At 33.1% G+C, this 26321-nt stretch overlaps 3 protein-coding genes across 5 annotated transcripts; 1 reads left to right on the plus strand and 2 right to left on the minus strand.

The window, feature by feature from the left end:
- Positions 1 to 417: 417 nt before the first annotated feature.
- LOC132702559 (phosphorylated adapter RNA export protein) lies at positions 418 to 2469 on the plus strand. Its single transcript, XM_060671277.1, has 6 exons — positions 418 to 749; positions 806 to 1085; positions 1160 to 1462; positions 1598 to 1689; positions 1753 to 1924; positions 2125 to 2469. Exons 1-6 carry the CDS (start codon positions 717 to 719, stop codon positions 2418 to 2420), a joined length of 1176 nt encoding a protein of 391 aa, XP_060527260.1. The 5' UTR covers positions 418 to 716; the 3' UTR covers positions 2421 to 2469.
- A 2418-nt stretch (positions 2470 to 4887) lies between these two features.
- Positions 4888 to 6394, minus strand: LOC132707733 (uncharacterized). Of its 2 annotated transcripts, XM_060679674.1 has the most exons (3): positions 6258 to 6394; positions 5752 to 5807; positions 4888 to 5650 (listed from the first exon to the last, which is right to left on the minus strand). In XM_060679674.1, exons 2-3 carry the CDS (start codon positions 5779 to 5781, stop codon positions 5228 to 5230), a joined length of 453 nt encoding a protein of 150 aa, XP_060535657.1. In that variant the 5' UTR covers positions 5782 to 5807; positions 6258 to 6394; the 3' UTR covers positions 4888 to 5227. The 2 variants fall into 2 exon arrangements, with proteins under 2 accessions (XP_060535657.1, XP_060535648.1); XM_060679665.1 differs by lacking the exon at positions 5752 to 5807 and having other exon boundaries at positions 6250 to 6387.
- Positions 6395 to 7283: 889 nt separating this feature from the next.
- LOC132699968 (growth arrest-specific protein 1-like) lies at positions 7284 to 24627 on the minus strand. Of its 2 annotated transcripts, none has more exons than XM_060666984.1 (3): positions 24425 to 24627; positions 11956 to 12194; positions 7284 to 8812 (listed from the first exon to the last, which is right to left on the minus strand). In XM_060666984.1, exons 2-3 carry the CDS (start codon positions 12187 to 12189, stop codon positions 8336 to 8338), a joined length of 711 nt encoding a protein of 236 aa, XP_060522967.1. In that variant the 5' UTR covers positions 12190 to 12194; positions 24425 to 24627; the 3' UTR covers positions 7284 to 8335. The 2 variants fall into 2 exon arrangements, with proteins under 2 accessions (XP_060522967.1, XP_060522975.1); XM_060666992.1 differs by lacking the exon at positions 24425 to 24627 and adding an exon at positions 19225 to 19260.
- Positions 24628 to 26321: the final 1694 nt, after the last annotated feature.

Below are 26321 nucleotides of genomic sequence, written 5' to 3' on the forward strand. Positions count from 1 at the left end.
GATAATCCCTGCGAGGTTCTACTTCATTTTGCTTTTCACAGTTAGGGTAATACTATGGGCATTCGCCCATTATCGACCAATGCCGAAGAATTTTTTTCTTTTGGTCATAGACCAACAGTTAACAGAAAAACTGCAACCAATATTTGTTCATAGCTTGACTGATAACCAAACACGGCCTCTCCCGCTACCCCTGCGGACCATCCGCGCCCACCCGGCTACCAACGGGCATCGACGGAAAGAAACAGCGGGGCCGACAACGATTACACACTTTAAAACATTCACTGAACACTAAATCCAGACAGTGGAAACCGATTTCAAGTTTTTTTGGTACGATTACAAGGGATTCTGTTGGGAGCGAACGGAGGTTAAACGCCACGTGCAATGCTCACGAAAAAAATCCCGTCCATGGGAGGTACCTAATTTCAAAGAGATGGTGAATTCAAAGAAAAAGTAAACCAAAATTGATGGCCAAATGGTTTTAAGCAATTTGCCTTGACAATACAATAGGCAACAGTTAGACGTATTACAAAATGATGCGAATGACATTTAAAATGCCCGCAAAGAGGTTTTTAACCATTAATAATAACAATTGCAGAATACTCAATTTTGAATTCTACGGTTCTTAAAATCGTTCCACAAATATTGGTGAATCTAACGGATCCAGTTAAAATCATTTACTTCATTATTCTTGATAAAGCCTTTAATCCAAATAAATTATGGAAGAAGAAGTTGCTCTAGAAGAAGGAGAGGTAGAACAAATTGAAATTAAATTGGAAAATTTACTTTCTATTACATGCATTCGCAGATTGAAGATAATCTAAATGAAGACTGTGAGTACAGACCTCTTCCACGTCCAGAAAATTATGCACAAGAAGTTTCTCAGAGGTTTCCTCCTGTGAATAACATTTCTTATAGTGACAGCGAAGAAGAATCTGCATCAAGCAATAGCGACAGTGATTTGGATAGTAGAACGCAAATAGTTAAAAAGCCAAAAAGAGTTAAATTGCAACCTAAAGTTCTTCCCCGATCCACTAAACACAAGAAATATGACATATGGAGTACTCGAATGCAAGAGGATGTGTTGGGTAATTTAATTCGCGTAACATTTTTATTTTACTCAATTTACAATTTACAATTACATGATACATTTTCATTTTAGCTGAAACTTTCAACAGTTGCGATGTTACATACAAGGATAGATCTCGTAATGTTGAATCTTATGATTACAGTTTAGCAAGAAAATATTATGAACAAATTGATCAAAGACAGGGCAATAAACGAACAAGAGATGATAGAAAAAATTCAGCTTTTAAATTTAAAGATAAACCGACCAATAAGGAAAGAAACTTAAAGGGTAAACCAAGAATTATTCCTGATTTAAATGTGGATATAAATTGTATAAATGAAGATATTGCCAAAGACATAGCCAACAAATTATGTGAAGAACGAGAGGATCTTGTATGTAAGTTCCATATTTTTGAATGTTGTTTCCCTCTTAGCCTCATATTATCTTAAAAATGACTGGTCGAGTAAATCAGATAATTTCCAGATAGATCTGTTGTGATATTTCATATAATGTACAAACCATTATTTTTAGTAAAAATTTTGGATGCCATGGGGAAGGAGAAAACTTTTGAATTATTTGAAGAAACCAGAAGAATAGAAAAAGAAGGCGGCATGTTGATAATGGTAAGTATATAACAATTTTCAATAACACTTGAACAGGTAATAATAACCAACCCCCACTTTTAGAATCAAACAAGAAGAAGAACACCAGGTGGTTTATTTTTATACCTTGTTAGAAATGATTATCATATTACACCAGAACAGAAACAAAAAATTTTTGAAGAAGATCGACAAAAGTTCAAAGAAATGCTTAAGGAGAAGCGAAAGAAAAGGCAACAGAAGTTTAAAGATGAAGCAGGTAAAAGGAATAAAATAATTCGAAAATATAAATATTCAAAATAATAAGTTTATGTCCATTTTATTTTATGCTAATACAATAATACTGTAAATTTAACAATGTTGGTAGGTATTGCTTTTCAGTTAAAGTCTTCATTAAATATAAAAATGAAATACTCAAAACAACTATAAATGGAGAAATAACTTTAAAAATTATTTCAGCCAAATCAAAACTCTTGCCAGACCTCCTTACCCACGCTGAATTATTAGCCAGTAAGAATCCAAATCCAAAAACAAACCTTGACGCTTTGGATGAAGGAAATTGCACGAATCCACCTCCAAGCCCTGAGACAGATCATCAGGAGAGTGGAGATGGAATGGGATCGGGTCAAATTACTTCTTTAGTAAATGATAGCCATTCTACTGACAATAGTATGGAAAATACTAGAGGGAGGTTAAAGACTTATGATGATGATTTTCTGGATATTGGTTGCTCGCAGGACATGGATTTATTTTAAAAATGCCTTTTGCTATTAAGTAAATAAAAGATTTGTTAATGGAACATTAGTTTTGTTTGTGTTATTTATCCATCTGCAACATAAGGTATAATTTGATTGGATGGTTCTAAATGAAGATATTACCAACAAAATATGTGATCAGAGATAAGATTTTGTATGTAAGTCTAAATTCTTTGGAACGGTTTTCCTTCTGAATCGTTGATATTATCATGAAAGTTAAGTAAATAAGTTAAATGCATAATATTTTGCAAAAATATTTTTTTTACGTGTGTAAAATACTTAATTACACACCGATTTAGCGTGCGTGAAGCTTCACTTTACTATGCCATTTTCGTATCCCACGGTTCCGAACCACTTCGGACATTTTCGGGATTTTACCGCAGGGGTTTTGGGAGAAATCAAATATTTTCGGAGATATTTCCCAGCTTTGAATTTTGACGTTTGTCAATTCTGACGATTATGTCCGTGAATGTATTCTTGTTTTGCGAAAATATACTCAAAGACTAACGTTCGTTAAAAAAGTATAGTATGCAACACGTTCGGTAGACTTTTTAACTCACTGGTTTATTAAACATTCGCTCCGCTCGTGTCAAATAAGCTCGTGAGTCAAATGCCGTTTAACGCACTTGTTGCATAATATCCTATTTCCTACTCCCGCCTGTAAAATGCCTAATTACACACTGATCTAGCGTGCGGAAAGCGTCACTTTACCATGTCAGTTTCGTTTCCCACGGATCCGAGCCACATTAGACATTTGCGGGATTTTACCGTACGAGTTTGGGAGCAATCAGATGTTTTCGGAGATATTTCCCACGCCTTGAATTTTGACGTTTGTCAATTCTGACGTTCATGTCAGTGAATGTATTCGTGTTGTTTTGTGAAAATGTACCCAAAAACTAACGGTCGTAGAAAAAGTATAGTATGCAACACGTTCGGTAAATTTCGTTTCTTAAACACGCGCTCCGCTCGTGTCAAATAAACTCGTGAGTCAAATGCCGTTTACCGCATAATATACATATAATATGTTGCAAAGTAAGGTTAAGGTTATTGTTTCACAGTTGACAGTTCATTTAATTTGCAAATGATAGGTTTAGTGAAAATTTTGGATCCTATGCAAAATATGATTTTTTTTATTTTTCATTTATCTTGATAGTACATAAACAAGTTCAATATGTCGTTCAAGAGAGAAATGAAAGTGAAACATGGTGACAATATATTTAATATTTATTGAGATTTATAATAAAGAAAATATGGTGAAAATTTTTGTTTTTCTCCCTTTACTGTATCTGGTGTACCCATATAGTTACTTGATAATATAGTAGCCCCACTACTTGATGTTTTCATACAAAAGAAAATGATTTTCCGGCATTTTCTTTATTCACAGCGTTTAACCCGTTTAAGAGAAATCTAGGAATATTTTAAAAAAATAGTGCCGTAAAAATGCCACATCCAAACTTATTGACGATCTGTAAATGGTCATGTTGATCGTTGAATATTGAATGCATCTTCTCAAAAATTTTTGTTGCTTCATAAGTTCCCATATTATTGGCAGAGGCAGAGCCTCTATATCTATATTCTCTATGTGAGTGTACCAGATATATAGAATATCTTCAACCTACCTTTTGAGCCCATACGAAAAAACAGTTGGAAGGTCAAGCAATATGCGGCTGCTCACTTTTAACCATATAGCTACTAGTTATAGAAGCAACTATTAAAAAAAATGAGGTCCATTCGACACTCGCATGCACGAGATTTAAAATCTCGATTTTAAATAGTGGCCTTTGGCATTTAACAACCAACATGGTCGCTGGCAATGGATTCCATAGTTTTCAGTTTGATGGCGGCATTTTTACGGCATTTTTTTAATATACCCAGATTCCGTTAAATCGTCCGAAAGTGTGTGGAGATCGCTGTTTCGAAAGAAAGTTGCGCGAAGTCCAGGTTAGTATGTGAAATGTAGAAACATGAGCAGAAGACCTTTCCCAAAGTATCACAGCCGCCTCAGGCGCATCAATTTTACCAACCTTAAAACGGTTGAGTAAGACAAATGCACAACTTTCCCATTAAACCAATTTATTGTTTCCTATGATTTTCGTCTTAAAAAACTTACTTACTTCGGACCAACTAAAAGTTACAAAATAAATACACTACTTAGGTACCGCATCTGCTACGAGTGGACTCGTGTTGTTGTTCTTTGAACTTACTACAAACGTCGTATGTTCTTGTTTGGGGGTGACGACCCATTTTGATTTTTGGAATTGTGAAATTTTTGAAACGATTTTTTGAATTGTTTTGATATTAATGTGTGTCCATAAGATATTGCGATATGCCACTAACAAGCCTATTCGGTTGTCGATGGTGTTTGAAACTTTATTTGGTCCTTACATCTCAAATCAAAAATCTGTTCCTGGTGCAGTTAAATTTTATTGATATATTTTATTGTGGGAAATTACAACATATTTTTATTAATGGATAGCAAAAAACGACTCAGGCGAAATTAAATATTTAAAAAAAAGAAATTACCTATTATTTTAAGGGTGTTTATTTTTAACATTATATAAATTTTATTTATTAAAAAAATATCAGAGAAAATTCGTCTACAATGTTCAAAGACGCCGAAGGGCGGTCAAGTTTAAAAACAAAATCAAAACATCTACATCTATCCTACATTCGGAAACAAAATATCGTTGAAATCAACACTGAGAAGATTAACACATTGCCTGTGCCTATTCGATATAATTAAATTAAGTTGTGAATTAATGACTGGACTAAAATAATATAGTAGTTATCATCAGCAGGAGAAATAATTAGGAATATTGTAAGAAAAATGATGTTGAATCCAACCGCGATGATAAAAAGTTTAAGGCCGTGGTGTGGGTGCATCGTATTTCACACACATTTGCGACAGGCCACTGCTGATTGCCCGGAAGACCCTTCCATTCAATAATCTGCGCGCTGATTACAATGTCACTATCGTTTCCTTGAGGGGCGGCGCGGTGGCGGCCGACGATGAATCTGTTTGGATCGCCCCTTGTGCCGTGGTCGCCAACGCTCGTTGGGTGGTCTGCGATGTAGCCGTCCAAGCTTCGTGTGTGGTGAGGCACGGGCCTGCCATACTCTCGGAGCGCGCCCACCGTCACTCGTTGCTCTCTTCTAATATTAGTTACAAACGCTTTCTGGGATTTCAACGTGATATGCACCAGTAATTTAGCCAACTGATCACCGTCAAACTAAAAAATTTAATTGCTTGCACGGCATTGTAATTTTTTTAATAAGAATTTATATTCAGGCCGCTGCAGCGAAATTAAAGCGGAGTGTAATATAAACTTACGGACCAAAAGCAACGCGGCCTTGCCTTCATCTTTCAGAAGTGGCAGATTTTAAAATCTTTAAAAAACGATAATATTAAATAGTATATATTACACAATAAGTTTAATAAAAGTCACTTTAACGACGGGTTTGTTTTGGCACGAGCAGAACGCAGCACAGCGAAGGCTTAATAAATGAAAATGCGGTTCGCGACAATTCGTTACAAAGCTGACCTCTTAAAGTGACACTTTCGGCACGCTCGGTGCAAAATTAGCTTTTTTAGAATAGGGAGAGGTTCGCAAGTAATGCGGGCAATAACCCTTCACAAGCTGAGAGAAAAAGAATTAAAAATGAATCCACACTACAGAAAAATGGTAAATGTAAGGGAATCTTTGTAGTTTACTTCACAAATTCCTCTTGAAGCTAGAGCTTGAGAGTTAAGCATATTTGGATGCAATATATACTGAGGGATGTGGATGAAATGTCAGAGAGCTGTAAAGTCAATCTATATTAAAATTACCTGTGCACCTTTAAGAATCATCATCTTATTGTTAGCGTCCATTGTTGAACAGATACTTGGAGAAGTTTTTACCGCGCTGTTATCTTTTTGCCAGTTGCTGACTACATATTACGTTTATTAACTGATCGTTCGTGCCAAGTGAAACTCGAGACTAAAGTGGCGTTTAGCGTTTATCAAACTTGTTTAATATTATACCATTTTCGTTTTGGAGATATGAAATTACCGCTAAAAACAATCTTTTTTTTACTTTTTAACCCGGTTCAAAGTTATGTGATTTTATTCATTCTCTTTAAATTAGAACTCATGTTGCTACGTCACTGCTACCGACGAACCGCTAATTTTTTATTTATTTCAACCAGAAAGCCAGCCGTTGTAGTAAAAAGCTAACGGCGTTATTAATTATTTTTTGATAGATTTGCTCGTCTATTTTTCGCTGTATTTATTACGACATATATTCTTGTCTTGAATTCGTAACGAACAGATTAAATTCTTCAAAAGCGCCGACACGGATTGCAATTACTCGTAAATTGAAAGGAGGGTAAATTCTTCCATACCGATCGTTTAGCAAAAACATAATATATTATTGTCCGTTAAAATTGACCGCATTCGATAACGCCACAGGCAATCCGCAATTATCATTGCGTAATGTCGGCTGCAGCGGATCTGATTTCTACAATATTAACTAAAACTGCATGTGTAAAGTATATAAAAGCCAAGTAATTTATGAACGTACTGCTTAATATACCCGGAGAATCATTAGCCGATGAAGGTTAACTTGGATAAAGGTAGAAAATTTCTTCGAAGGTGGTCTGTTGTGGTCAATTAAGATGTACGTTATTACTACATATGATTCCGTGCTGTGATGCTGGCCGCCGCGTTACATACATGCCAGAAATTTATAATTCGTTAGGCACTAATCGCTCAACTTATTACTTTCTAATTTACTGCGACCCTTTCAATGTTTGTTTGCAATTGAAGAAAATGTTTCTTCTTGTGCGATCGGTTGGGGAATAAAACTTAAATAAAACAGCTAATCATAACAACCATCTAATGCACTACTTTTTTCTTTAAATAAAATTTCCTAAGTAATTCATACAGTGTCTTATTTCATACTGACAAAACGTAAAATCGAAATTAAGAAATATTCTTTCAGGCGTCATCGATTTTTTGAAAAATTTTAGTCTCAATTAAAATTTACAAAACAAGAAGTGCTAGCCCGTATACAAACAATAACTCGAAATAACTTAAAGCAATGTACAGCGGCAAGCAACCTCTTTGGCTTAGGAATTAAAATAATAACTCTAAAATATCATAACCTTTGGTACACACATCTATATTCAATTAAAACGCTAAGAAATCTCATCAAGTTAAAACTTTTTCCACAATTAATGTGTAACTTTTTGTAATAGTGGGGAGGTTTGGTTAAATCGGTTTAATTAATATAATCATATCCAAAATCGTATGTATCACTTCCAAGGTGTACAAAATTTATAATAAATAGGTTTTCCTATAGCAAATTCCAAAACACCGATATACCACTAAATTTGTTTAATTATTTCAATCTATTATTGGCTAATATCAAGTGAGATAACTTATACCCACGTCGTCATGAGTTAATTGAGTTCTATATTTGATTCATTCGGGTAATTTTGCATTTCTTATATATAACCTAACATAACCTACAGCAAAAATACAACTTAATAAGGATATTCAGGTAAATTACCTACTTATCAAACGGTTTCTATTCAAATTTGATATTATCCCTAGTCCTAAAACATAAAATACGAAATGAAACAAAAATTAGGCAACGCTTATCACTAGAATCAGACACTCAAAAAAGTTTTTTCTCTGCGCGGGGCTAAATGAACCACCCTGCTGCACTATGCCTCATATTCGACTTATTCCGTGCTTGAAACTAACCAACACAACGGTTCTTCGCGATAACTTTAATTTAGTTTGTAATACCGACGTTTTTATTAACCGGAAAATACATAATTAAAATATCACAGTTTAAGGATTAATAAGATAAATACTGAATGTTTAAACGAGGTAGATATCTTAACGCGCAAACCGGCAATAATTAAATTCACGTGATTAATAGCGGCACTAGAATCAACGTCAATAAAGTCAAAGTCACTTGGATGGTACGGTCACCAGATGTCGTCACTCGTGTTATGTAATTCGTTTGCGTTGGAATGGAGGTGGCGTTATGACGTCTGGAATGTTTACGGAAACACAACTTCTCCATGTTTCTCTGGATGTCGGTGCACTCGTAGCTGTTGTAACCATCGCACTTGCACGTTTTTAACTTCTCTGCTTTCTCCTGTCTTCTAAGTATCTTGATGGAGTTGTGACATTTGGCCGTGCACTTTTTGCCGTGAAACATTGCTTTGCAATATTGATTGTAGTATTCTAGTGCGGCAGAACAAGAAGCGTCCGCGACGCAAATCGCGTGAGCCACCCTGCAGGGCACTACCGGGCTGTTTAGAATTTTGGTAACTTGCGGCCTGCAAATTTCCGACCGTTGTTTTTGATCTTCGCAATAGTCATCGCTACAATCACACTGAAATAATAAAAGCAATATTATACTTTATGTCGGACAAAGAAAAAGAAGTGTGCAAAATCGATTGGAGAAGTTTTTGAAAATATTCTTATTGAGTCAAATGCCTAAAAATGTTTAGAGGTTAAGATCAATCGATTTTACTGAGTAGAACATTAAAAAAAAATTCGTTTACTTTGGGTTTTCTGATAAACTAATTCTTAAATAATTTCTTTCAAAAATTTTAAAAACTTCAAGAGCGGCCTTTTTATTATTTATTTATTTATTAAAATTAAGTTGCCATTGAAAAGGAAAGAAGACTGAGACTCAGACCAACAATCATACTTATAAAATTATGTTGCTTGAGGAATTCGATTCTCTAGAAAGTCGAAACTAATTATTAGTCGGGATCATATTGCTGTACAATAAATATGTTATTTTCGTACAAAAGAGATCTTCATATATTTTGACAAAATACTGCCAAAAAATACCACAACAACACAACAATTGTTAACGGCTATGTGGCGGCTATTTTGGATATCAGTTTCAGAAATGTTTGTCAGCGTAGGCAAGGTATAGTAACTATATGATCTGGACACATTCTGCATTCCTACAGCCAAGGTATAATGTTGCTGACATAATGTGAATGATCGTTATTTCATAACCCGCCTAATGGTATCACTAATTACGAATTATTAAAAGCAAAAACAATGGTTACTATTATTATTATTTTAAATTTGATATTTTGTCGGTTTGACTCCTTTCGTTTTTCAATTTTATCTCTTTTTTGGACATTAAACTACAGTGAAAGGAATGTCTTCATTTAATATAACATACTCATTCTAAAGAAAGCAGCGATACTGGATAAAATAAGGTCTATTTCATCCGCTGCATTAAACTGCCCACAATATTTGTTCACTCCCTTCGAGTAAGCAGGGGTTTAGAAAAACCCGAAAACCCACTTTATTTCCAAATACCGCAGACCAAAATAAATATATTATTATTGTAGATAGCAATTCTGAATCGCTTGTGATACAATAAATCAATCTCTTTCTAATATGTCGTTCTTTATTAAGAATAAGATTTTTGTTACAATTTTGTTATCACAATCATTTTATTACGGGTTGTAATGGGAATTTCTCTGTCGAAATAAGGAAAATATAGATTTTGTTTTATTTATCATTCAGATCGCAAAACAAATGGTAATTGAAGTCAGCTCATCCGCAATCGGAGCAATTCTTATTCCAGAACTGTGAGGGAGGACTCTTGTCCACACTAGCCGAGAGTAATAATAAATAAAACCTAGTTGCAATTATATAGGAGTTGCCGATTTAACTCTGTCTAAAGTTTTACAGAGCAATTTTAAAGTTTGAAGTATGTGCTCTAATTGCCATTTTAAGAATAGTAACTAGGTGCTTTATAATTGTTTACTTACACACACCACTACATATATTAATTCATTTCTTATATGTGGAAGTCGAAGCTGGTCAACTTTTACATATTAATTTTTGACTTTAACGTCTATTTTGTGATCTCAAACTTCTGGGCACTACTCCTACTGGTAGTAACAATACTTAAAACTATAGAATAGAAAATAATAGATATGGGGACTTAATATATTCGTTTGAAATGGAAAAGGCGGAAAAGATTTAATTAATTACTGTTCAAATATACAAATACAAATATGTAAGAAGATATAGATGAGCAGTTTTAGCAGCACGAATCTCATTTTTCAAAACGGATTTCAATTATACGAAATCCACACTCGCTGTCATCTATGAAAATGCATCGTAACCGAATGCCACACATTCACTAAGTGTACAAAGAGAAACCAGATAGTCGCGCCCGCATGTGATATCTATTTACGTCGAAGATTTCTTTGCCTGTTGCACACTTGAACCTATTTTCTTGACGCATAACGACGGTTCGTGGTACATTGGCATCAGCCCAAAAGATATTTTTTAAGTTCTTAAATTAAGTGACATGGAAAAAAGTATATCTGTTGAGATAGATCTTCTCTTTCCTGCAAGGGCTTCGATATGACAGAAACATTACAGGAAGTGCTGTGTGTGGTGTAAAGTGAAAATTTAAAAAATATACACAAATTTTATTCGCCCAAGCTTTTTTGTAGAACTTGAATATGAAGAAAAATTATTAAATAATTAATAATTAATGCATGTAATACATTCCCTAAGTGGGGTAGACACCGAAATTTAGGCGGAGCGAAGATGGATGAAAATGAGTTTTGCCAGGTGTTATTTATTTGACCCTTAAAAACAATTTTCTATATTAATGTGGAAACATGAGTGCAAAATAAATAAAAACAGGAGTCCATAATAAATTCAGTTTGCGAAGAAAATCTAAATTACGTCCAAGAGCCACAAAGACAAAAATGCTAAATTTCTGCGAAATGCATTAGAATAAAAAAATTTAATAATGCTTTAAACATACACCTTTTAAACATAACTTCAATTAACAGAGTATATAAATTTCGTTTTATTTAGCATTAAAAATTATGTTTAAGTTGTATTGTCTATTTCTTCGCTTTTCTATTACCAAAACGATTCGTTGCGGTATCAGTGAGACTATGCAATCAAAATATGCTATAATGAATTCAGTAGTGACACAAACAGAAAAAGTAAAGAAAAGCTATGGGGAAAACAGAGAAATCTTCAAAAAAAATTGAGAATTTGTATCAGCTACTTAATATTTCTTTCTTGATTTTACATAAATTTTCATGTTAATTTCAAATGTTAGATCGAATTTAAGAAGCCTGAAACTGAGTTCTGCTACTAACGCATTTAAACAAAATAAATTAGTTTATTGATTTAATCTTCTGTTTTTATGGCACGAGAAGTAAAAATACGCCCTTGAAAATAAAACTCATGTTTGTCTGCTCCCTGCATGGACGCCGATGTTACTTAGATAAACCTAATACTTGGAAACTTTACCATAAAATAGTTACCATTACCAACCCTAAAATCGCTTACTACTACTTGCCTTATGTATTTATATTCCCAATATTTTCTTTCTTTATATAACTTTTGAATAAAATGCTTACACATTTATATACTCTGAAAAAACTGCAGTCTTACGACGACCGTTTTTGCAAATTTTGATTCATGTTTTTCGATATAACACTTAACGAAATGAAAGTTTTTACGTACAGTGGTTAATGCTGTTCCTTCTTCTGTAGACGTAAGAGCAACCAGTGAATATTGACACACCTCCGGGCAATACGTAGGATGTGGCCCTTGGAGGACCACGGAACATCCCACCAAATAATTGTGTAGGGCAGTTCCGCAGCCAGTGCGATAGGCGCATTTCATTCTTGCTTCTTCGCAAGGGATCCCACTCGTTCCTACTACCAGCACTGCTACCGACATCATCACAAACCACATGCCGACTGAAAACGAAAAGCTGCGTTAAATGTAATTTTTTTTAATTTGTGCGATTCGAAATAAAAACATTTTTAGTGGTGAAAAAGATTTGTTCCGTAGAAATTAGCTGACACAAAATTTAAAAAAAGGAAATTCAGGCCAACCAAAAACCAAGGACAATATAGAAAAATAAAGAAGATAAACGATTAATAAAAAAATAATGTTTATAAACAAATTTTTCACCTACACGATAATGCTTTCAGATTTGCCATGTGATGTTTTGTTTTTCTTGAAACCACAAATATTAAAAAAAGAACATCACCTTAGTTGGTCTTGATGTTTCGGATTTCATATTGTTTTTTAAAATATTAAATTTCAACTCCTGTCAAATGATATGTATGCATCGAGTTTTAAAGAAATTGGCTTTCTCAAATAAAGGCAAACGAGATATTAAAATTTTATTACAAATTACGTAGTAAAGAAAATTGCCCAAATCCATTTTGAAGGTTTACGACAGACGGACGGCAGAACTAAGAACATATTTCCTTTTAAATGCGTCTTCTTGGTAACAAAGAGCGAAAAACCACTTTATTTCGATAATACAACCCAAAAACCCACCAGTGAATAAAAAAAGTAAAAATTATAGAACAAAGCCTAAATATGTCACTGCATTAGCTTCAAAAAAGTGCTTTAATAATGTTTTTATTCGAATTACGAATTCTCATAAACAAAAAAGTATATTTGAGAAATGATGCAAAATGGAATTGAATTGAATTGAATGGAAAAACGGCATACATCTCGGTCGGTAATGCAGATCTCGCAATGCGGTATTTGCATTAAATATTCCACAATAGAGGTCGTAACATTCAAATCGGTTTTGCTCTACCTAGTTTAGAATAGGTTTTCCTGTTAAAACGCTCCAATTACGACCACCCTGCACCCTTGGGTTGCATTTATCACGTTATCCATATCGGATTGCAACATAAAAATGCCACCGTGGAACGAAATTCAAAAGAAATATATTTCGCTCTTCCACAAATACGTCCGGGCACTATAACGTTTCTTTGCAGAATAAAAGGAAGCGGTAGATAAAAGTCAAATGCGGTATACTTAATTGGAGTGAGCGTGTACTAAAACCTGTTGCGCCTTGCCTTTTACTTGATTTCTATTTAAATACTGTTTATTATAGCATAAACCTTTGTACACGGTACTCCGTTAGGAATGCACCTAGATTAAACTCGTGAAAATAATGATACGAGCCAGATAGTCCTTGTAAAATATCGCTCAATCGTCAGATTCAGGGTGTTAAAGACAAATTCTCAAAAATGTTATTTCTCTACTACTCAAGCAGTTTTTAAAATTGCGGGGTTTTTGGAGATAGTCAATACGATTACATTTTATTTTTTCACATAATATGTAGAGGGCGGTGGTTGCTATCTTATTATAATCTTGCTATTTCATGTGATGTCTTTCCTGTTGTCACAATTCCTTTACTAAATTTATTCCGATAAAACACATCGTTTTCGATTTTGATAATTGTTTTTTGTCGGATAGGTCTCCGAAAAATGCACTAAACCTCGTTTTGCTTATTGCTTCAAAAAATAAATTGGAGTTTGAAATATCGTTTGCGTCCCACTTAAGACTGTACATCGTTGTAAAATCCATGATTACGGTTTGATTTTGTTTTTTTATAGATCTCTCAAAAACGCGCTAAAACCTTATTTTTCTTATCAACCTTAAGTCATTGCTAACTGGGACTAATTTTTGATGTCAAATATCGAGAAAGGCTATTAGGGATTTCTTTAAGAATCAACGAATTCTTATTCAGGCCTACATAAAACCTAACTATTCTAATTTCCATGAAGTGAAGTGAAGTGGAATTTTTCCTGTAGAATGTTTTTTATGCCTCAATTTTGATAATTCTTTTTTGCTGGATAGATCTTGCTAAAGAGAAATGAAACGGTTTTTTCGTATAGCATCAACTAAAGTCATGGTTGACACAGTTATTTGAAACGGAAAATCGAGAAGTACTTTTAGATATTTTTTCAAATTGAAAATGACAACAGATTCGTGTTCAGGACTACCTAAAAGTAACTAGACCAATTACCAAAGTTTTTATTTAAAAAAAAATAAATATTTTCAACCCTGTAAATACCTATTATTTTGTATGCGATTTTTAGATCTTACAAAGTTTAATTATAAAAATTCCAAAAATAATGATAAAAAAGACTTTTTAAGGGACATAGTATTCGAAATCTTAGTATTCGAAAGATGTAAACAAAATTAAAATATAAATTAGCGAGTGAATTTAACTGTCTAATATTCGCTTTTCCACGGCAAACTTGGTTTTACAAAGGAAACAGTATGCCGACGTGAAACCAGTTTTATAATTCTGTTATTTTCATTATTGGAGGATTAAAAATCTTCTGTAATTAAAAAATACAGCGTCGTAAAATCTGTTTAGTTCCTATCTAACCCTCTCTAATCATATATAATTTTAAGAAAATCGTTAGTGCATTTCAGTGAAATCTATCCAACAAAAAAGAATTATAAAAATTGAGCCATAAACAAATATTCTGCAGGGGTAATGCTTAAGCGAGGTGCCCGCGATATTTCGTGCACCCTGCATTCGAATTTTATGGAAATTAGTATAGTTACCTTATCCCTTCTCGATATTTGACATTAAAAATTAGTCCCGGTCAGCCAGGCCTACAGGTTGATGTAATAAGAAACAAAAGGTTTTTCAGAGACCTATCCAACAACAAAAACTTACAGTTTTTAAGTGGGACACAGTGTAATATGTGAAAAAAACAAACCTCAGTTTTCATCTCGATATTTAAAAAAAATGCTTGAGCCATAGAGAATAACAATTCGAGTACTAATGAATGACATTTTATTAAGGTATATTTCCCTGTTTATCGTTATTTTCACGTGTATAATCGAGAAATACCTTTTCGCAAATACATTACGAACGATTATTTACTGCGTTAGGTAAGATTCTAATTTAATTCTTAAAATAATAACAACGCAAAAATGAGACAGACGCCTATCCAATGCCACTCGACTTGCTGACGTTTCCACACGTGTGCTTCTATAGGAGACGTTCTGCTATTACTAATGCAAATTTCAATGCGACCGTATCATTAACGATTAATTAAAATCCTCATCACGACTGCATCGAATATTACAATGCACACTACCCTGATTAAATATTAACTATTGTTCGCTAGAAAATTACAGCAAGTTAACAAACCAGTCCAATTGTCAATACTTTGTAATTCGTCTGGTCGCTTATAAAAAACTGAAGTTAAGCCTTTTTTCATTCAATAAAATGGCTCCGCGAATAAATTCGATACCAAGTTTTAGTTTAACACATTTAAATTCGGTTTACAATTACAGTGGGCAACAAAATTAAACTTTGTGACAGATGGTTTTATTTTGAAAACTGATTTTATATAATTTTGGTAGGCTGATTTCAATAATTCTATTTATTATTTATTTGTATCACCTAAGGTTTTTTGCAAATATTCGAGAAAACGATCTTTCTAAGATAATTTATTTTTTTATTCAATAAAAAAGTAGAATCCTAGTTAAGAAAAAAACTTTACTCAGACTTTTTTGAGTGAAATTTTCGTCTTTTTGCCAGAAAGCTGCGTTGTCCGGACATTCGGCTGTGTATTTTTAAGGGCATATCTCGTTTTAACATCGGGCAGTAGTTCCATTCATTTAATGTCCTGGAGAAACCTCTCTTCCTGTTCTTCGCTAACTGCTCCAAGATGTTCAAGAAAATAGTTCAACAGGAAATGCACTTTCAAACTCATATTACCACCTAGGACCTAGACGATGAAAGTGTTTTAACATACTTTGACCAATACTTTCGTAGTTTTCGTCCTTAGAGTTCCCAAGAAACTTATCAATTACTTCTTTAAATGGAACCCAGGCATTTTTCTTCCCATTGGTCATTGTTTTGAAAATCCTTGTCTTTGCATAATGTTCTTATCTGCTTCACAACACCGTCTTTTATCTTGGCATCAAATATGGCGCAGGGCTTTAACAAACCGCTGCATTAAGCCGAGTTTGATATGAAGAGGAGGCAGTAAAACTTTTTTGAAGTGAACTAAGCTATCTCTTACTAAATTTTTGCTACCAGGTGTAAGGCTTGTTCTAGAGGGCCATTCTATTTGAGTCTCGACTATCCCGCTCACAAATAAAGCGTGGAAATTTTGTATAACCCCCTGTTGTCGTATGTTCTTGGTGGTATATTTTCCTCAAAAGGAGTCCTAAATGTTGAGTCTTTTCTGTAGCGAATGTGCAACGGAAACCGAGGCCAGTTCGTTACCATTGTGCAATAAAACCCCTTTTAAACTAAGTTTACTTAAGTCAATAAACAGGCGCCATTCTTCTTTTATATGTGGCACAATTCCTAATTTTAAAACTAAGTCAGGAATATTGTTACAATTCACTAGAGGTCCTTCCTGAGTAAAATATTGACATAACATAACTCCTTTGTATATTTTTGGGGGCCGTTTTTCCAAAAAACGCCATATTTTTGCTTTATCACGTCATTACCAGTAAATGCTTGTCACGAAGTTTGGACGCTGACAATTCGGATGCATCCTTTGGAAGATGTAAATCTCCAATTAAATCATTTAATTCGCTCTGGTTAAACACTTCGGACTTTCTGAAATCTGGTGTGAAATCTGAATCATCTGGTTCGGAATTAGATTCCTCTGGTTCTGACGATATGACGTTTTCTAGTTCATTTGTCTCGGTGGGTCCATGAGGAACTGGTCAAATAGCAGAGTCAATATTTGTTTCTTATTTTTTCTGTTGAATCCTTGAATATTACAGCTTCTTAATGCTTTGACGAAAACGGAGCAAAATAAGAGTGGTATACACTTTTCACAAAAGAAGTTATAGTTTCCTTTTGCTTTGGCAACAGATACAACACAAGTTATTTGGATTCTTCACACAATGTCTTTTTTCCACATTTATACCTACTAGAACAGCACACATTTAATTTCATAAAAAACAATTGATTTAAAAATCACGCCTAACCCGGAACAAACATATTCAGGTCTATGTTAATAAAATAACATTTTTAGGATATAAAGCGCTATAAAAAAAATGACGCCATAGAGCAAAAAAATTGCGTTTTTTGACTTTCAAAGATCAAAATTACTGTAAGCCTGTGTTACTATTATCAATTTAGTGACAATATTAATGAAAAACGAAAGAAATCCTAAAAATTATGGAAGTGGTGGTAGATGGCAACAAACGACAATTTATTATGTGACATTGTATTATCCATAATGATATTTTCATTCTTAATAGAATAACACAAAATTCACCGTTCGAATTTCAAACTTTGAATCAGGTGGCATCCAAATTGCTCTCCTTCTTGCGTACTTTTTTTGTCGATTGCCTTCACGAAGAACTAAGCCGCTTTTGTCCTAAATGAACTTTGCAATAGTGCACATATAGTGATTTTTTTGGAACTAAAAAAAATGAATAGTGACATATCTGACTCACCAACTTTTTTTGACGCTTGCTTAAAATCAAATTATCTCTAGCACAATTTCGGTCCACCTGGACTCCAAATGAAGCTAAATAAAATCCGCCTCCTGGAAATCCTGCATAACACAATTATAAATAATGAACTTGCTTTAAAAAAGAACACGAAAAGCTTACGTAGGAAGGTGCCGGTGACTACGATCTCTAAATGTTATGAATAATTTTGTATTACCAACCGCGATAACACCAATTTGCTGCATTGATGAAGTTTCAATCGTTATTGAACTTTGACTTATTGGCATCTATCCAGAAAATTATACAAGATAGTAAACAAAAAACAATAACAAAACTTTACTCCTAATATGTTTTTAGGTGGTATACCCATTCTAAAAGTAGAAACCAACCACATGACCGGAATGTGTTATCAAGTTATAGTAAAGGAGCGCGTAAAGGACCTACGTGCGGCACGTGTATAAAATAACAAAGATGTGTGTCATTTACTGGATGGTTTAGGAATAATAAGAATTACAAAAACTACAAGGTCAAAGAAACGAAGAGATCGAAAAAAGACAAATTTTTATTTAAAAACAGTGAAAATTGAAGCTTTCATTATTAGAAATCCACATCTTACTAGAAAGATACGCTTTGCATATGTATATATGTAGTGTAGATATAGGTAGATATAGATATAGGTATACGTATAGGTATAGGTAATATAGTACAGATATATATATATAGATATAAACTGCAAAATCTGGAACGATAAAATACTTGTTAGTTTTTGAACATGCAAAATTTGAAATTATCGCAACAAAAATAAATAAAATAAACAAAAACAATACAATTATGACGTGTAACGTAAAAGTAGAAAATCTAACAACATCGCTCTTAGCGTTTTTGAATACTACATGTTCAAAAACCCCCAGTTTTGGAGATATTTAAGCGTTATGTGGGGAGAAATTATAGGTTAGCATATTAGAAGGAATTTTACTTTAATATACTTTAGTTTACTATTGCTTTCGGAAAATGGACTCTAATATTTTGAATATGTAAGGACCGCATGTAATTTTCTTTTATATGCGTTGATTTCATACGCGGAAAATTGAAATTTTTTGATAATTATGATAACTAGAAAGCAGGTAAAAATTTTAAATTCAAACTCAACGTATTAGCATTTAGGTTGAAAACTTGATATTAGTTTGGACCCTGGTGCAACCTAGGTCGCACTATCACATTTATTTTTATATATTTACATTTCTCTACCCTGTACAACCCAAGAAACACACCCATGTTAAAATTATAAAAATATGTTTGGAACTACTTTATAAAATTAAATTAAAATTATAATTAAATAAAAAATAAAAAAATAATTAAAAAATTAAACTTGCATTAGTTTTTTTTATTTTCTTTTATACATACATAAAATGCAAAAGGTATGCCGGTTCAGGTACCCTTTTTTTATTTTACTTTTATTTTTTTAAACAACACCAACTAAAAAAGTAAATAATTATAAAATTTCATTATTTCACAGGTCGTACTTACCGGTTTTGGAAATTGTAGGTATCACAATGATAAGGGCGATCGCGATTTAAATGGAACTAAATGAAAATTACCGTCTCGCAAGTTGAAAAAACCGATTGCAAATATAAACAAGTCAGTGGCGGGATCGGTCACCGAAATTGTAAATCGGATATGATTAAATAATAAGAAGTCGATACCTAATCCAACGCCTATAATAATTACTCAATTAAAACATTTATTCCACTTATCACAAAAACTCGTTTAAAAATATATTCGAAATCATTCAACTGTAGTCTATTTGGTACAAGGTTACGTTGATAATTCTTGTTAAATCATATTTAAATAAAATCCATTCATCTGGCGGCTCGTTACGTTGCGTTAAGCGTCCGACGAGTTAAAAAACTAGGATTTTCAGAAATCGTAGTGGAAAATTTTCTTAGATTTAACCGGAAGTAACATTCCATAGCTTGGATGTGTGATTTAAGTAAATAAAATTAATACCCTATATTTCATTTTATTTTCCTTATCGAATGCCACTGATGCGTGTAACAAAAAACTCTCGTGAAATAGCAGGGTACTACGTGACAGTCAGCATGGTTTCAATGAAATACAATAAGTATAATTTACAACTTATAAAAACTGCGACCGTACTTGTTTGTGAGTCAATTTAACGTAGCAGATTTTTTTAATGCATCTCGCAATAATTAGCAGTTTGATAAAATATTGCAAATGATTTTTTCGTAACGTTTGCCGATACCAATTTTTTCAATAATACAGTTGCATATGTTTATGACAGCAAAGTTCAATATTTTTATAATTATTAGTTTAGTAGATACTTTGTTATAATACAAGTCTTCTATTTTCTTTTTATTCCTATTTTAGTGGTATTTAATTGATAACTGAAAAGTAATAAAACCTATTTCTTGATTGTAATGAAAAAGTATAAATAAATTAAAATAAAAATTATTTATTTCCTTACGAATATGAAGAAAAATTTATAAAAATAGAGAGAGTTCGAAAACGGCAAGTAAAGCATTACATTACAACTTGCAAATTTTTTTAATGTATGAAATATGCATCCATATAAAGGACTATTATTCTTAACATTTGCACCTCCTAATATTTTCGTTTATGGATTTGGTGTCATTCCTTGTCGTTCGCAAATGAAATTCTTTTTTTTTTCTTTTTTTAGTTTATGAAGTCGCTGACCCTGCCATAAACATTCATAATCTAACAATACAACGCTGACAATATTGTTAGTTAATTTAAATAAAGTATCCCTTAATGCACAGCTCTATATAATGAAAAAAAAAATGATATCTAATCCATAAATAAAATATTTAGAAAGTGGCCGTATGAAATTGGCATTATCAGAGATCAGAGACTTGACCTTTCTCCCGTTTTGATTAAAATATGCATTTTTCTAATAATTATCAAAACATATAGCTTCCCCTGAGACGGCTCCTAAGGATAACAATTGTGTTTTGGTAGATATTTTTTTACTTGTCATAAAAAAAAGTTGTATAATTTTTACTACCACAACAGAACATTTATAAAACGAAAAAATATGCATGTCCACCAAAAAAAATAAGCAGCAGAAGCCTGAATCTAAATGTACTTAAAAAATATATATACTTGAGATCTAAAATTAAGCAATTGTGAATTTGGTGTCGCCCAATATTGTCAGAGAATGTTGGAAATAATTGAAGTAAAAAGTGATATTTCATTATACCGGAGGCTATAAACACAACCTTTATAAACCGAGACGAACCAAATATTATGCTTTACCAAAGGCGCGAAGGATGTCAGAAAATAATACTCATTTTAAGAAAAGGAGGTGCGCAACGCGCATGTCTGCCAAAAAAATAAGCTGCGGAAGTCCCAATCTAAATGTACATAAGGAAAAAAAAAACAAATTTAATACCGAAAATTAAGCAATTGTGAATTTGGTGTCGCCGATATTGTCAGAGAATTTTAGAAATAACTGGATAGATATAACATTACGTTATATCTCACAAGAGATAAAGAGACGTTATATCGAGGGTTATACTTACAAAATGGTAGTTTAGCCGAACATTGCTTGTCTGAAAGATAGTGGCTTTAGAGGCATTCCATACCCGTTATTAAAAAGTTACTTAAATAATCGAAAACAATGTGTTCAAATTTAAAATCTTAAACAAGGCACAATTAAAACTGCTCTATCATGCACTTATTACAACCCATATTAGATATAGTATAACAGCCTGGAGAGGTGCATCTCTTTACCTAATAGATCAATTATAAAAAATTCGAAAATGGATCTTAAAAGTAATTTACAAGAAAACAGTTTCCAACACAAGAATTAGGTGATTTGGCAAAAGTTCTCGAGAAGACTATAGCTTCGAAATGCCATATATACCTTGCTCCAAAATTGTATAAATGCCTCCCTGAAGATATTAAACAATTAAGTTCATTAAATTTATTTTTTTGTTAGTTAAGTAATAATTTTAATACTACCGTTGATTGGTTGATTGTTGGTGATGCTATAGGCAATTAATTGTGTTACAAATTCGCGAGATGAGATTTTTTTAGTAGAAAAAAAGTAGAATAACTGTATGTTATTTAATGTTTCCATAAATATATTATTATTATTATTATTATTTGGTAGAGCAAATTAATATATTATATATATATTATTATATCGCAATATAAAATATTATTTATTAATGAATTGATTGATATCCAGAAGTTATTTCTTTAAATATTTAATAAGATAAGAAACTTAGTACAAATACAATATATATGCTAAAATCGATACCTATTAATTATAATAAAATGTTGGTAAACATCAAGTACACAAGCCAGACGGAGACTAGAAAAAAGCCAGATGTTATGGCCAAGAAATATTAGACACCATTAAAAGGACTCCTTTATTGCCGCATGCATGGAGATAGACATTAGCCATGTGGTGGACGGTACCGACGAAGTCAGAAACAGAAGTTCGCGAGAATATTATACATTTAGAAACACAAAAAATAAACGTATCATACAGCCTGTTTTAAATTTTACTTAATATTTGCAATTTCTGAAATGGGGATATAACAAATACAAGATGCTGGTAAATTAGTTATACTGGAAAAATTTATAGGAGTTACAAAGGAAAGACGAAACCCAATTGAAATGTTTTTTCTTAACTTTCGAAATGAACTTATGAAAAACTAATAACCCATTAGGATATTTAAGTTTTGGTTGATTTTTGGGCCACATTTTCTAAAGGGTACAACAAGATCTGAATTCGAACCAAAATACTTGTATACATATATACATCTACAGCTGCGGCCGAACTTCAGTTAAGATCTTAACAGCACCAATAAATTTTGTCTATCCGCCTCTATTATATTTTGTATTCCTACGCAGAAGATATAAAAACCTACGTGGAAATTATCTAACAGGTAAAGGGGCCTGTAATATACCGTTCCATGACAAGCAGGATTAAAGTTATTGTTCACGAGATTTATGACCAAATTACTTTTAAAATCTCCCTAAAGTCCACAAAAATCGTAGGCTTAATGTACGTTTTGAAAGGATTTTTCGACCTTTCTCCAACACGTAGATAGACAAAACTGATTTTACGTTTCATTGCGTACATGTTGGATTGAATGAATTCTCGCTACATTCGGTAACAAAAATGGTTCTTACGAATTTTGATGACTGAGAAATCTCGCAATTTTCAGTTTCAAAAAGACTGTGGTAAGAATTATGATGTACCAATGATTAGCAATATACCTCGAAAAACACTTTAATAAAACAAAAAAAATATGCGCATAGCCCATCCTTTATCTTTCGAACTTGATGAAATCTTTTCCCCTTCAGCGGGTCTTACAAAGGAAATTTAAATTTTGCCTTCTAATAGAAATTTAATAGGTATGAAGATAATTTCAGAAATTTTGAAAAACTGTTTTTATATATATCTTGCGTATCCTTCGCTAGTAATCACGCAATTGAAAATGATATTTTAGCAAAATTTCCGTGGATCTGTCAACTTTCATTTTCTGTATACCGCTGGATTTCTTACACTTAAGGTAACTTCACTTTCCTCCTCAACATGTGAATTGCCGTTTCGGCGATGTTTCTTGACGCTCACGCTCCACAGACTTTTGTGTTTTCTTGAATATAAAAAATTTATCCTGTGTAAATAATAATTTTCCTCTACGCCACATTGTATTATACAGATGACAAGCGGTGGAAAAGATCAAATCTTGGAACCTGAAACTTGAGCAGGAAATAACGGACAACAGGTTGCAACAGAAGGCGGGTGTAACCGTCGATTATTGGCTTATAAAACTGTAGTACTTCTGTAGTTGACGATCCACACTACAAATACTAAATGCTATTGCATTAGTTGTAATTACTCGCAGTTATGCAGGTTCTCAAAAGTTTTAGAAATTTATATTTTTTATTGATATTGTTTTTGACACACTAAAGTCTTTGGTTGAGAAATTTCCATAAAGACGTCACTTAGGCCCCTTTCGATATTGTGTTGTGTTAGCAAAAGGTAACAATTATTTGTTTCTCGATCTCCTCTGTAAAATGCCTAATTACACACCGATTTAGCGTGCGGGAAGCGTCACTGTACCACGTCAGTTTCATTTCCCACGGATCCGAGCCACTTCGGCCAATTCCGGGATTTTACCGCACGGGTTTGGAGGCCATCGGATGTTTTCGGCGATTTTACCGTAGGGCTTGAAATTTGACGTTTGTCGAGTCTGACGGCCATGTCAGTGAATATATTCGTGTTGTTTTGCGAAAATGTACCCAAAAACTAATGGTCGTAGAAAAGGTATAGTATGCAACACGTTCGGTAAAGTTTTTAAGTCACTCGTTTATTAAACACTCGCTCCGCTGGGCTCCGCTCGTGAGTCAAATGCTATTTACCGCACTTGTTGCACAATATACTATTAATTTTCTCATACAAAGTTATTGATTATATTATTGTATACCGTGCATATGTCAGATATCAAAACTAAGAACATGGCAATTAACTCCGGTGGCTCGTAATTTCTGCGCTTCTAACGGCTATCAATTCCTGCAAGTTCTAGATAATTTCGATCCCGAAGAAGAAGAGTCAAAATAAAATTTACTTCATCGGAGTTTAAAATGTTTTATCGGATAATTAACAAACGCTGCTTGGTTATTCCTTTTTTTTTCTATTTATGACATAACTTAAGCAAATATAACTTACATAGGAAGTTCGGGTTATTCCTCTCAAGTATTCATCCGCATAACTATAATAATCTTAAGCATTAAGCCGTCCACTACAATCACTAATAAACTTCAATACCGTACTACGAGCCGGTTCAAGAACCACAACACGTCAACCAGCTGAGTCGTGCGATAATAACAACAAACGAACAACGCGTCCGTCTCGCTCTGCGTACACACACAGTCTTGTGAAAGCAAAAATGGATTAAGTTGTGTTGGGAAGAGGCTGACAGGCCGCTCGAGTACCTGAACAAATGTTTTCTCTCTTTCTATCCCTTTTATAACCATTCCTGCGCCGTCTCTTTTATTTTGAATCGGAAGAATGGGCGCAGCTGCTCTCGAATGGCTTAAGGCGGTCATTGTTATAATTTCGTTCGGATCATTGCCGTACTTGGTGGTACCGCATGGTGTTGATATTTTCTACTTGCATTTACGATTTTTGCTTGAAGTCCATTACAGCCACCGAACTCTAGACCTTACGGAACGAAGTCAGCTGAAAAAAATGAAATATACTCCTGTCCATATTCAACAACCACCCAAAAGGTATTTTGATTTTCTTCATATTCGGTTTCTTTAATTCCCATAAGGAAATCGAACTGTGTAGGTGTGCGTAATTGGACTATGCTCCTGTATGTTAAGACAAAAATACGTAGGCAATTTAACTCTTTATAAACCAATGAGCATTCATACAAAACATAAATTTCGGCGAAACCATGTAGATGTATGTAATTTTGACTGAACTATGGATACCTGCCTGCCAAGTGAAATAGGTTTTGCTGATTTTGGACGATAAAAACTTATAAACATATTCTAAAATTGTAGGATTCCCATTTTGGGAGTATTTGTTTAATTGCGTAAAACCATTATTGTATTCTAAAATTCTATCTATTTCTTAATTTTTTTAACAACAAATTCGTTCTACCAGATTGTGTTACGGCTTTTCGGTAAAAGGTCATTGGTTATTCTTATCGTCGTGACAATAAATTGACAAGGAGTCGACATCGAGCCTCCAAACACTGAATCTGAAAAAGTTTATCAAATGCATTCAATATTTTCTGAACAGGTTTATCGTTCATATTTCGAACAGATCGAGGTACTGTACTGGGTACTGAGAAAGATGAAGATATCAAATCAGTGCCATTTAATTCAAGAATATAACTTAATACTTCTTGATTTATTGATATTTAAGAAGTTAATCTCCACCATTATATTAATCTCTATATAGGTTCTTCAACATATTGGAATACTTAAAGTCATTCCAGTTTTACCATCTAATATTAAACTTAACATGGAGTCTATACTCAAAGTCAACTATATTTCTTTGTGATAGATGAGTATTTCTTCCAACGCTTTTTAAAAATACTCATAGATGAATTTCGTCGCTAAGGCTTCCGTTTGAAGTGCAATCAATAATGCAAAACATATTTTATTTTCCAAAGATAGATTGTCAAAATTGTTTTTTAAATGTTGGTTCATATTCAAAATGACTTTAAAATAACAAAAGATCGAATACTTCCGACAATCCGACGGTATAGGAAGCACCGAGAAGAAATAAAATTGAAAATCGATTTTTTTGAATGATAATGTAGAAATTAAGCATTGTTATTGTCGTTAAAGACAACTGTTAAGTATTCTGGTGTTGTTTTTAACTTTTGAATGCGGTTTGTATATATAGGTTTAATTTAAAACTAAATAACAATAAATAAAACAGCTTGTAAGTGGAATTATAATTTTTTTTCATTTAAATAACTTAAGCTTAAGCTCTCGTACTACAGGTACTATTGAAATGCCTCGGATATAACAAATTTAATTATATAAACGTTAGCAGTAAAAAGATTTGGAAGTTTCTAAAGGTTATTTACAAATTTGTACTTTTA

The sequence above is a fragment of the Cylas formicarius genome, unplaced genomic scaffold (assembly GCF_029955315.1).
Source record: "Cylas formicarius isolate icCylForm1 unplaced genomic scaffold, icCylForm1.1 PGA_scaffold_10__41_contigs__length_53128322, whole genome shotgun sequence".
NCBI lineage: Eukaryota > Metazoa > Arthropoda > Insecta > Coleoptera > Brentidae > Cylas > Cylas formicarius.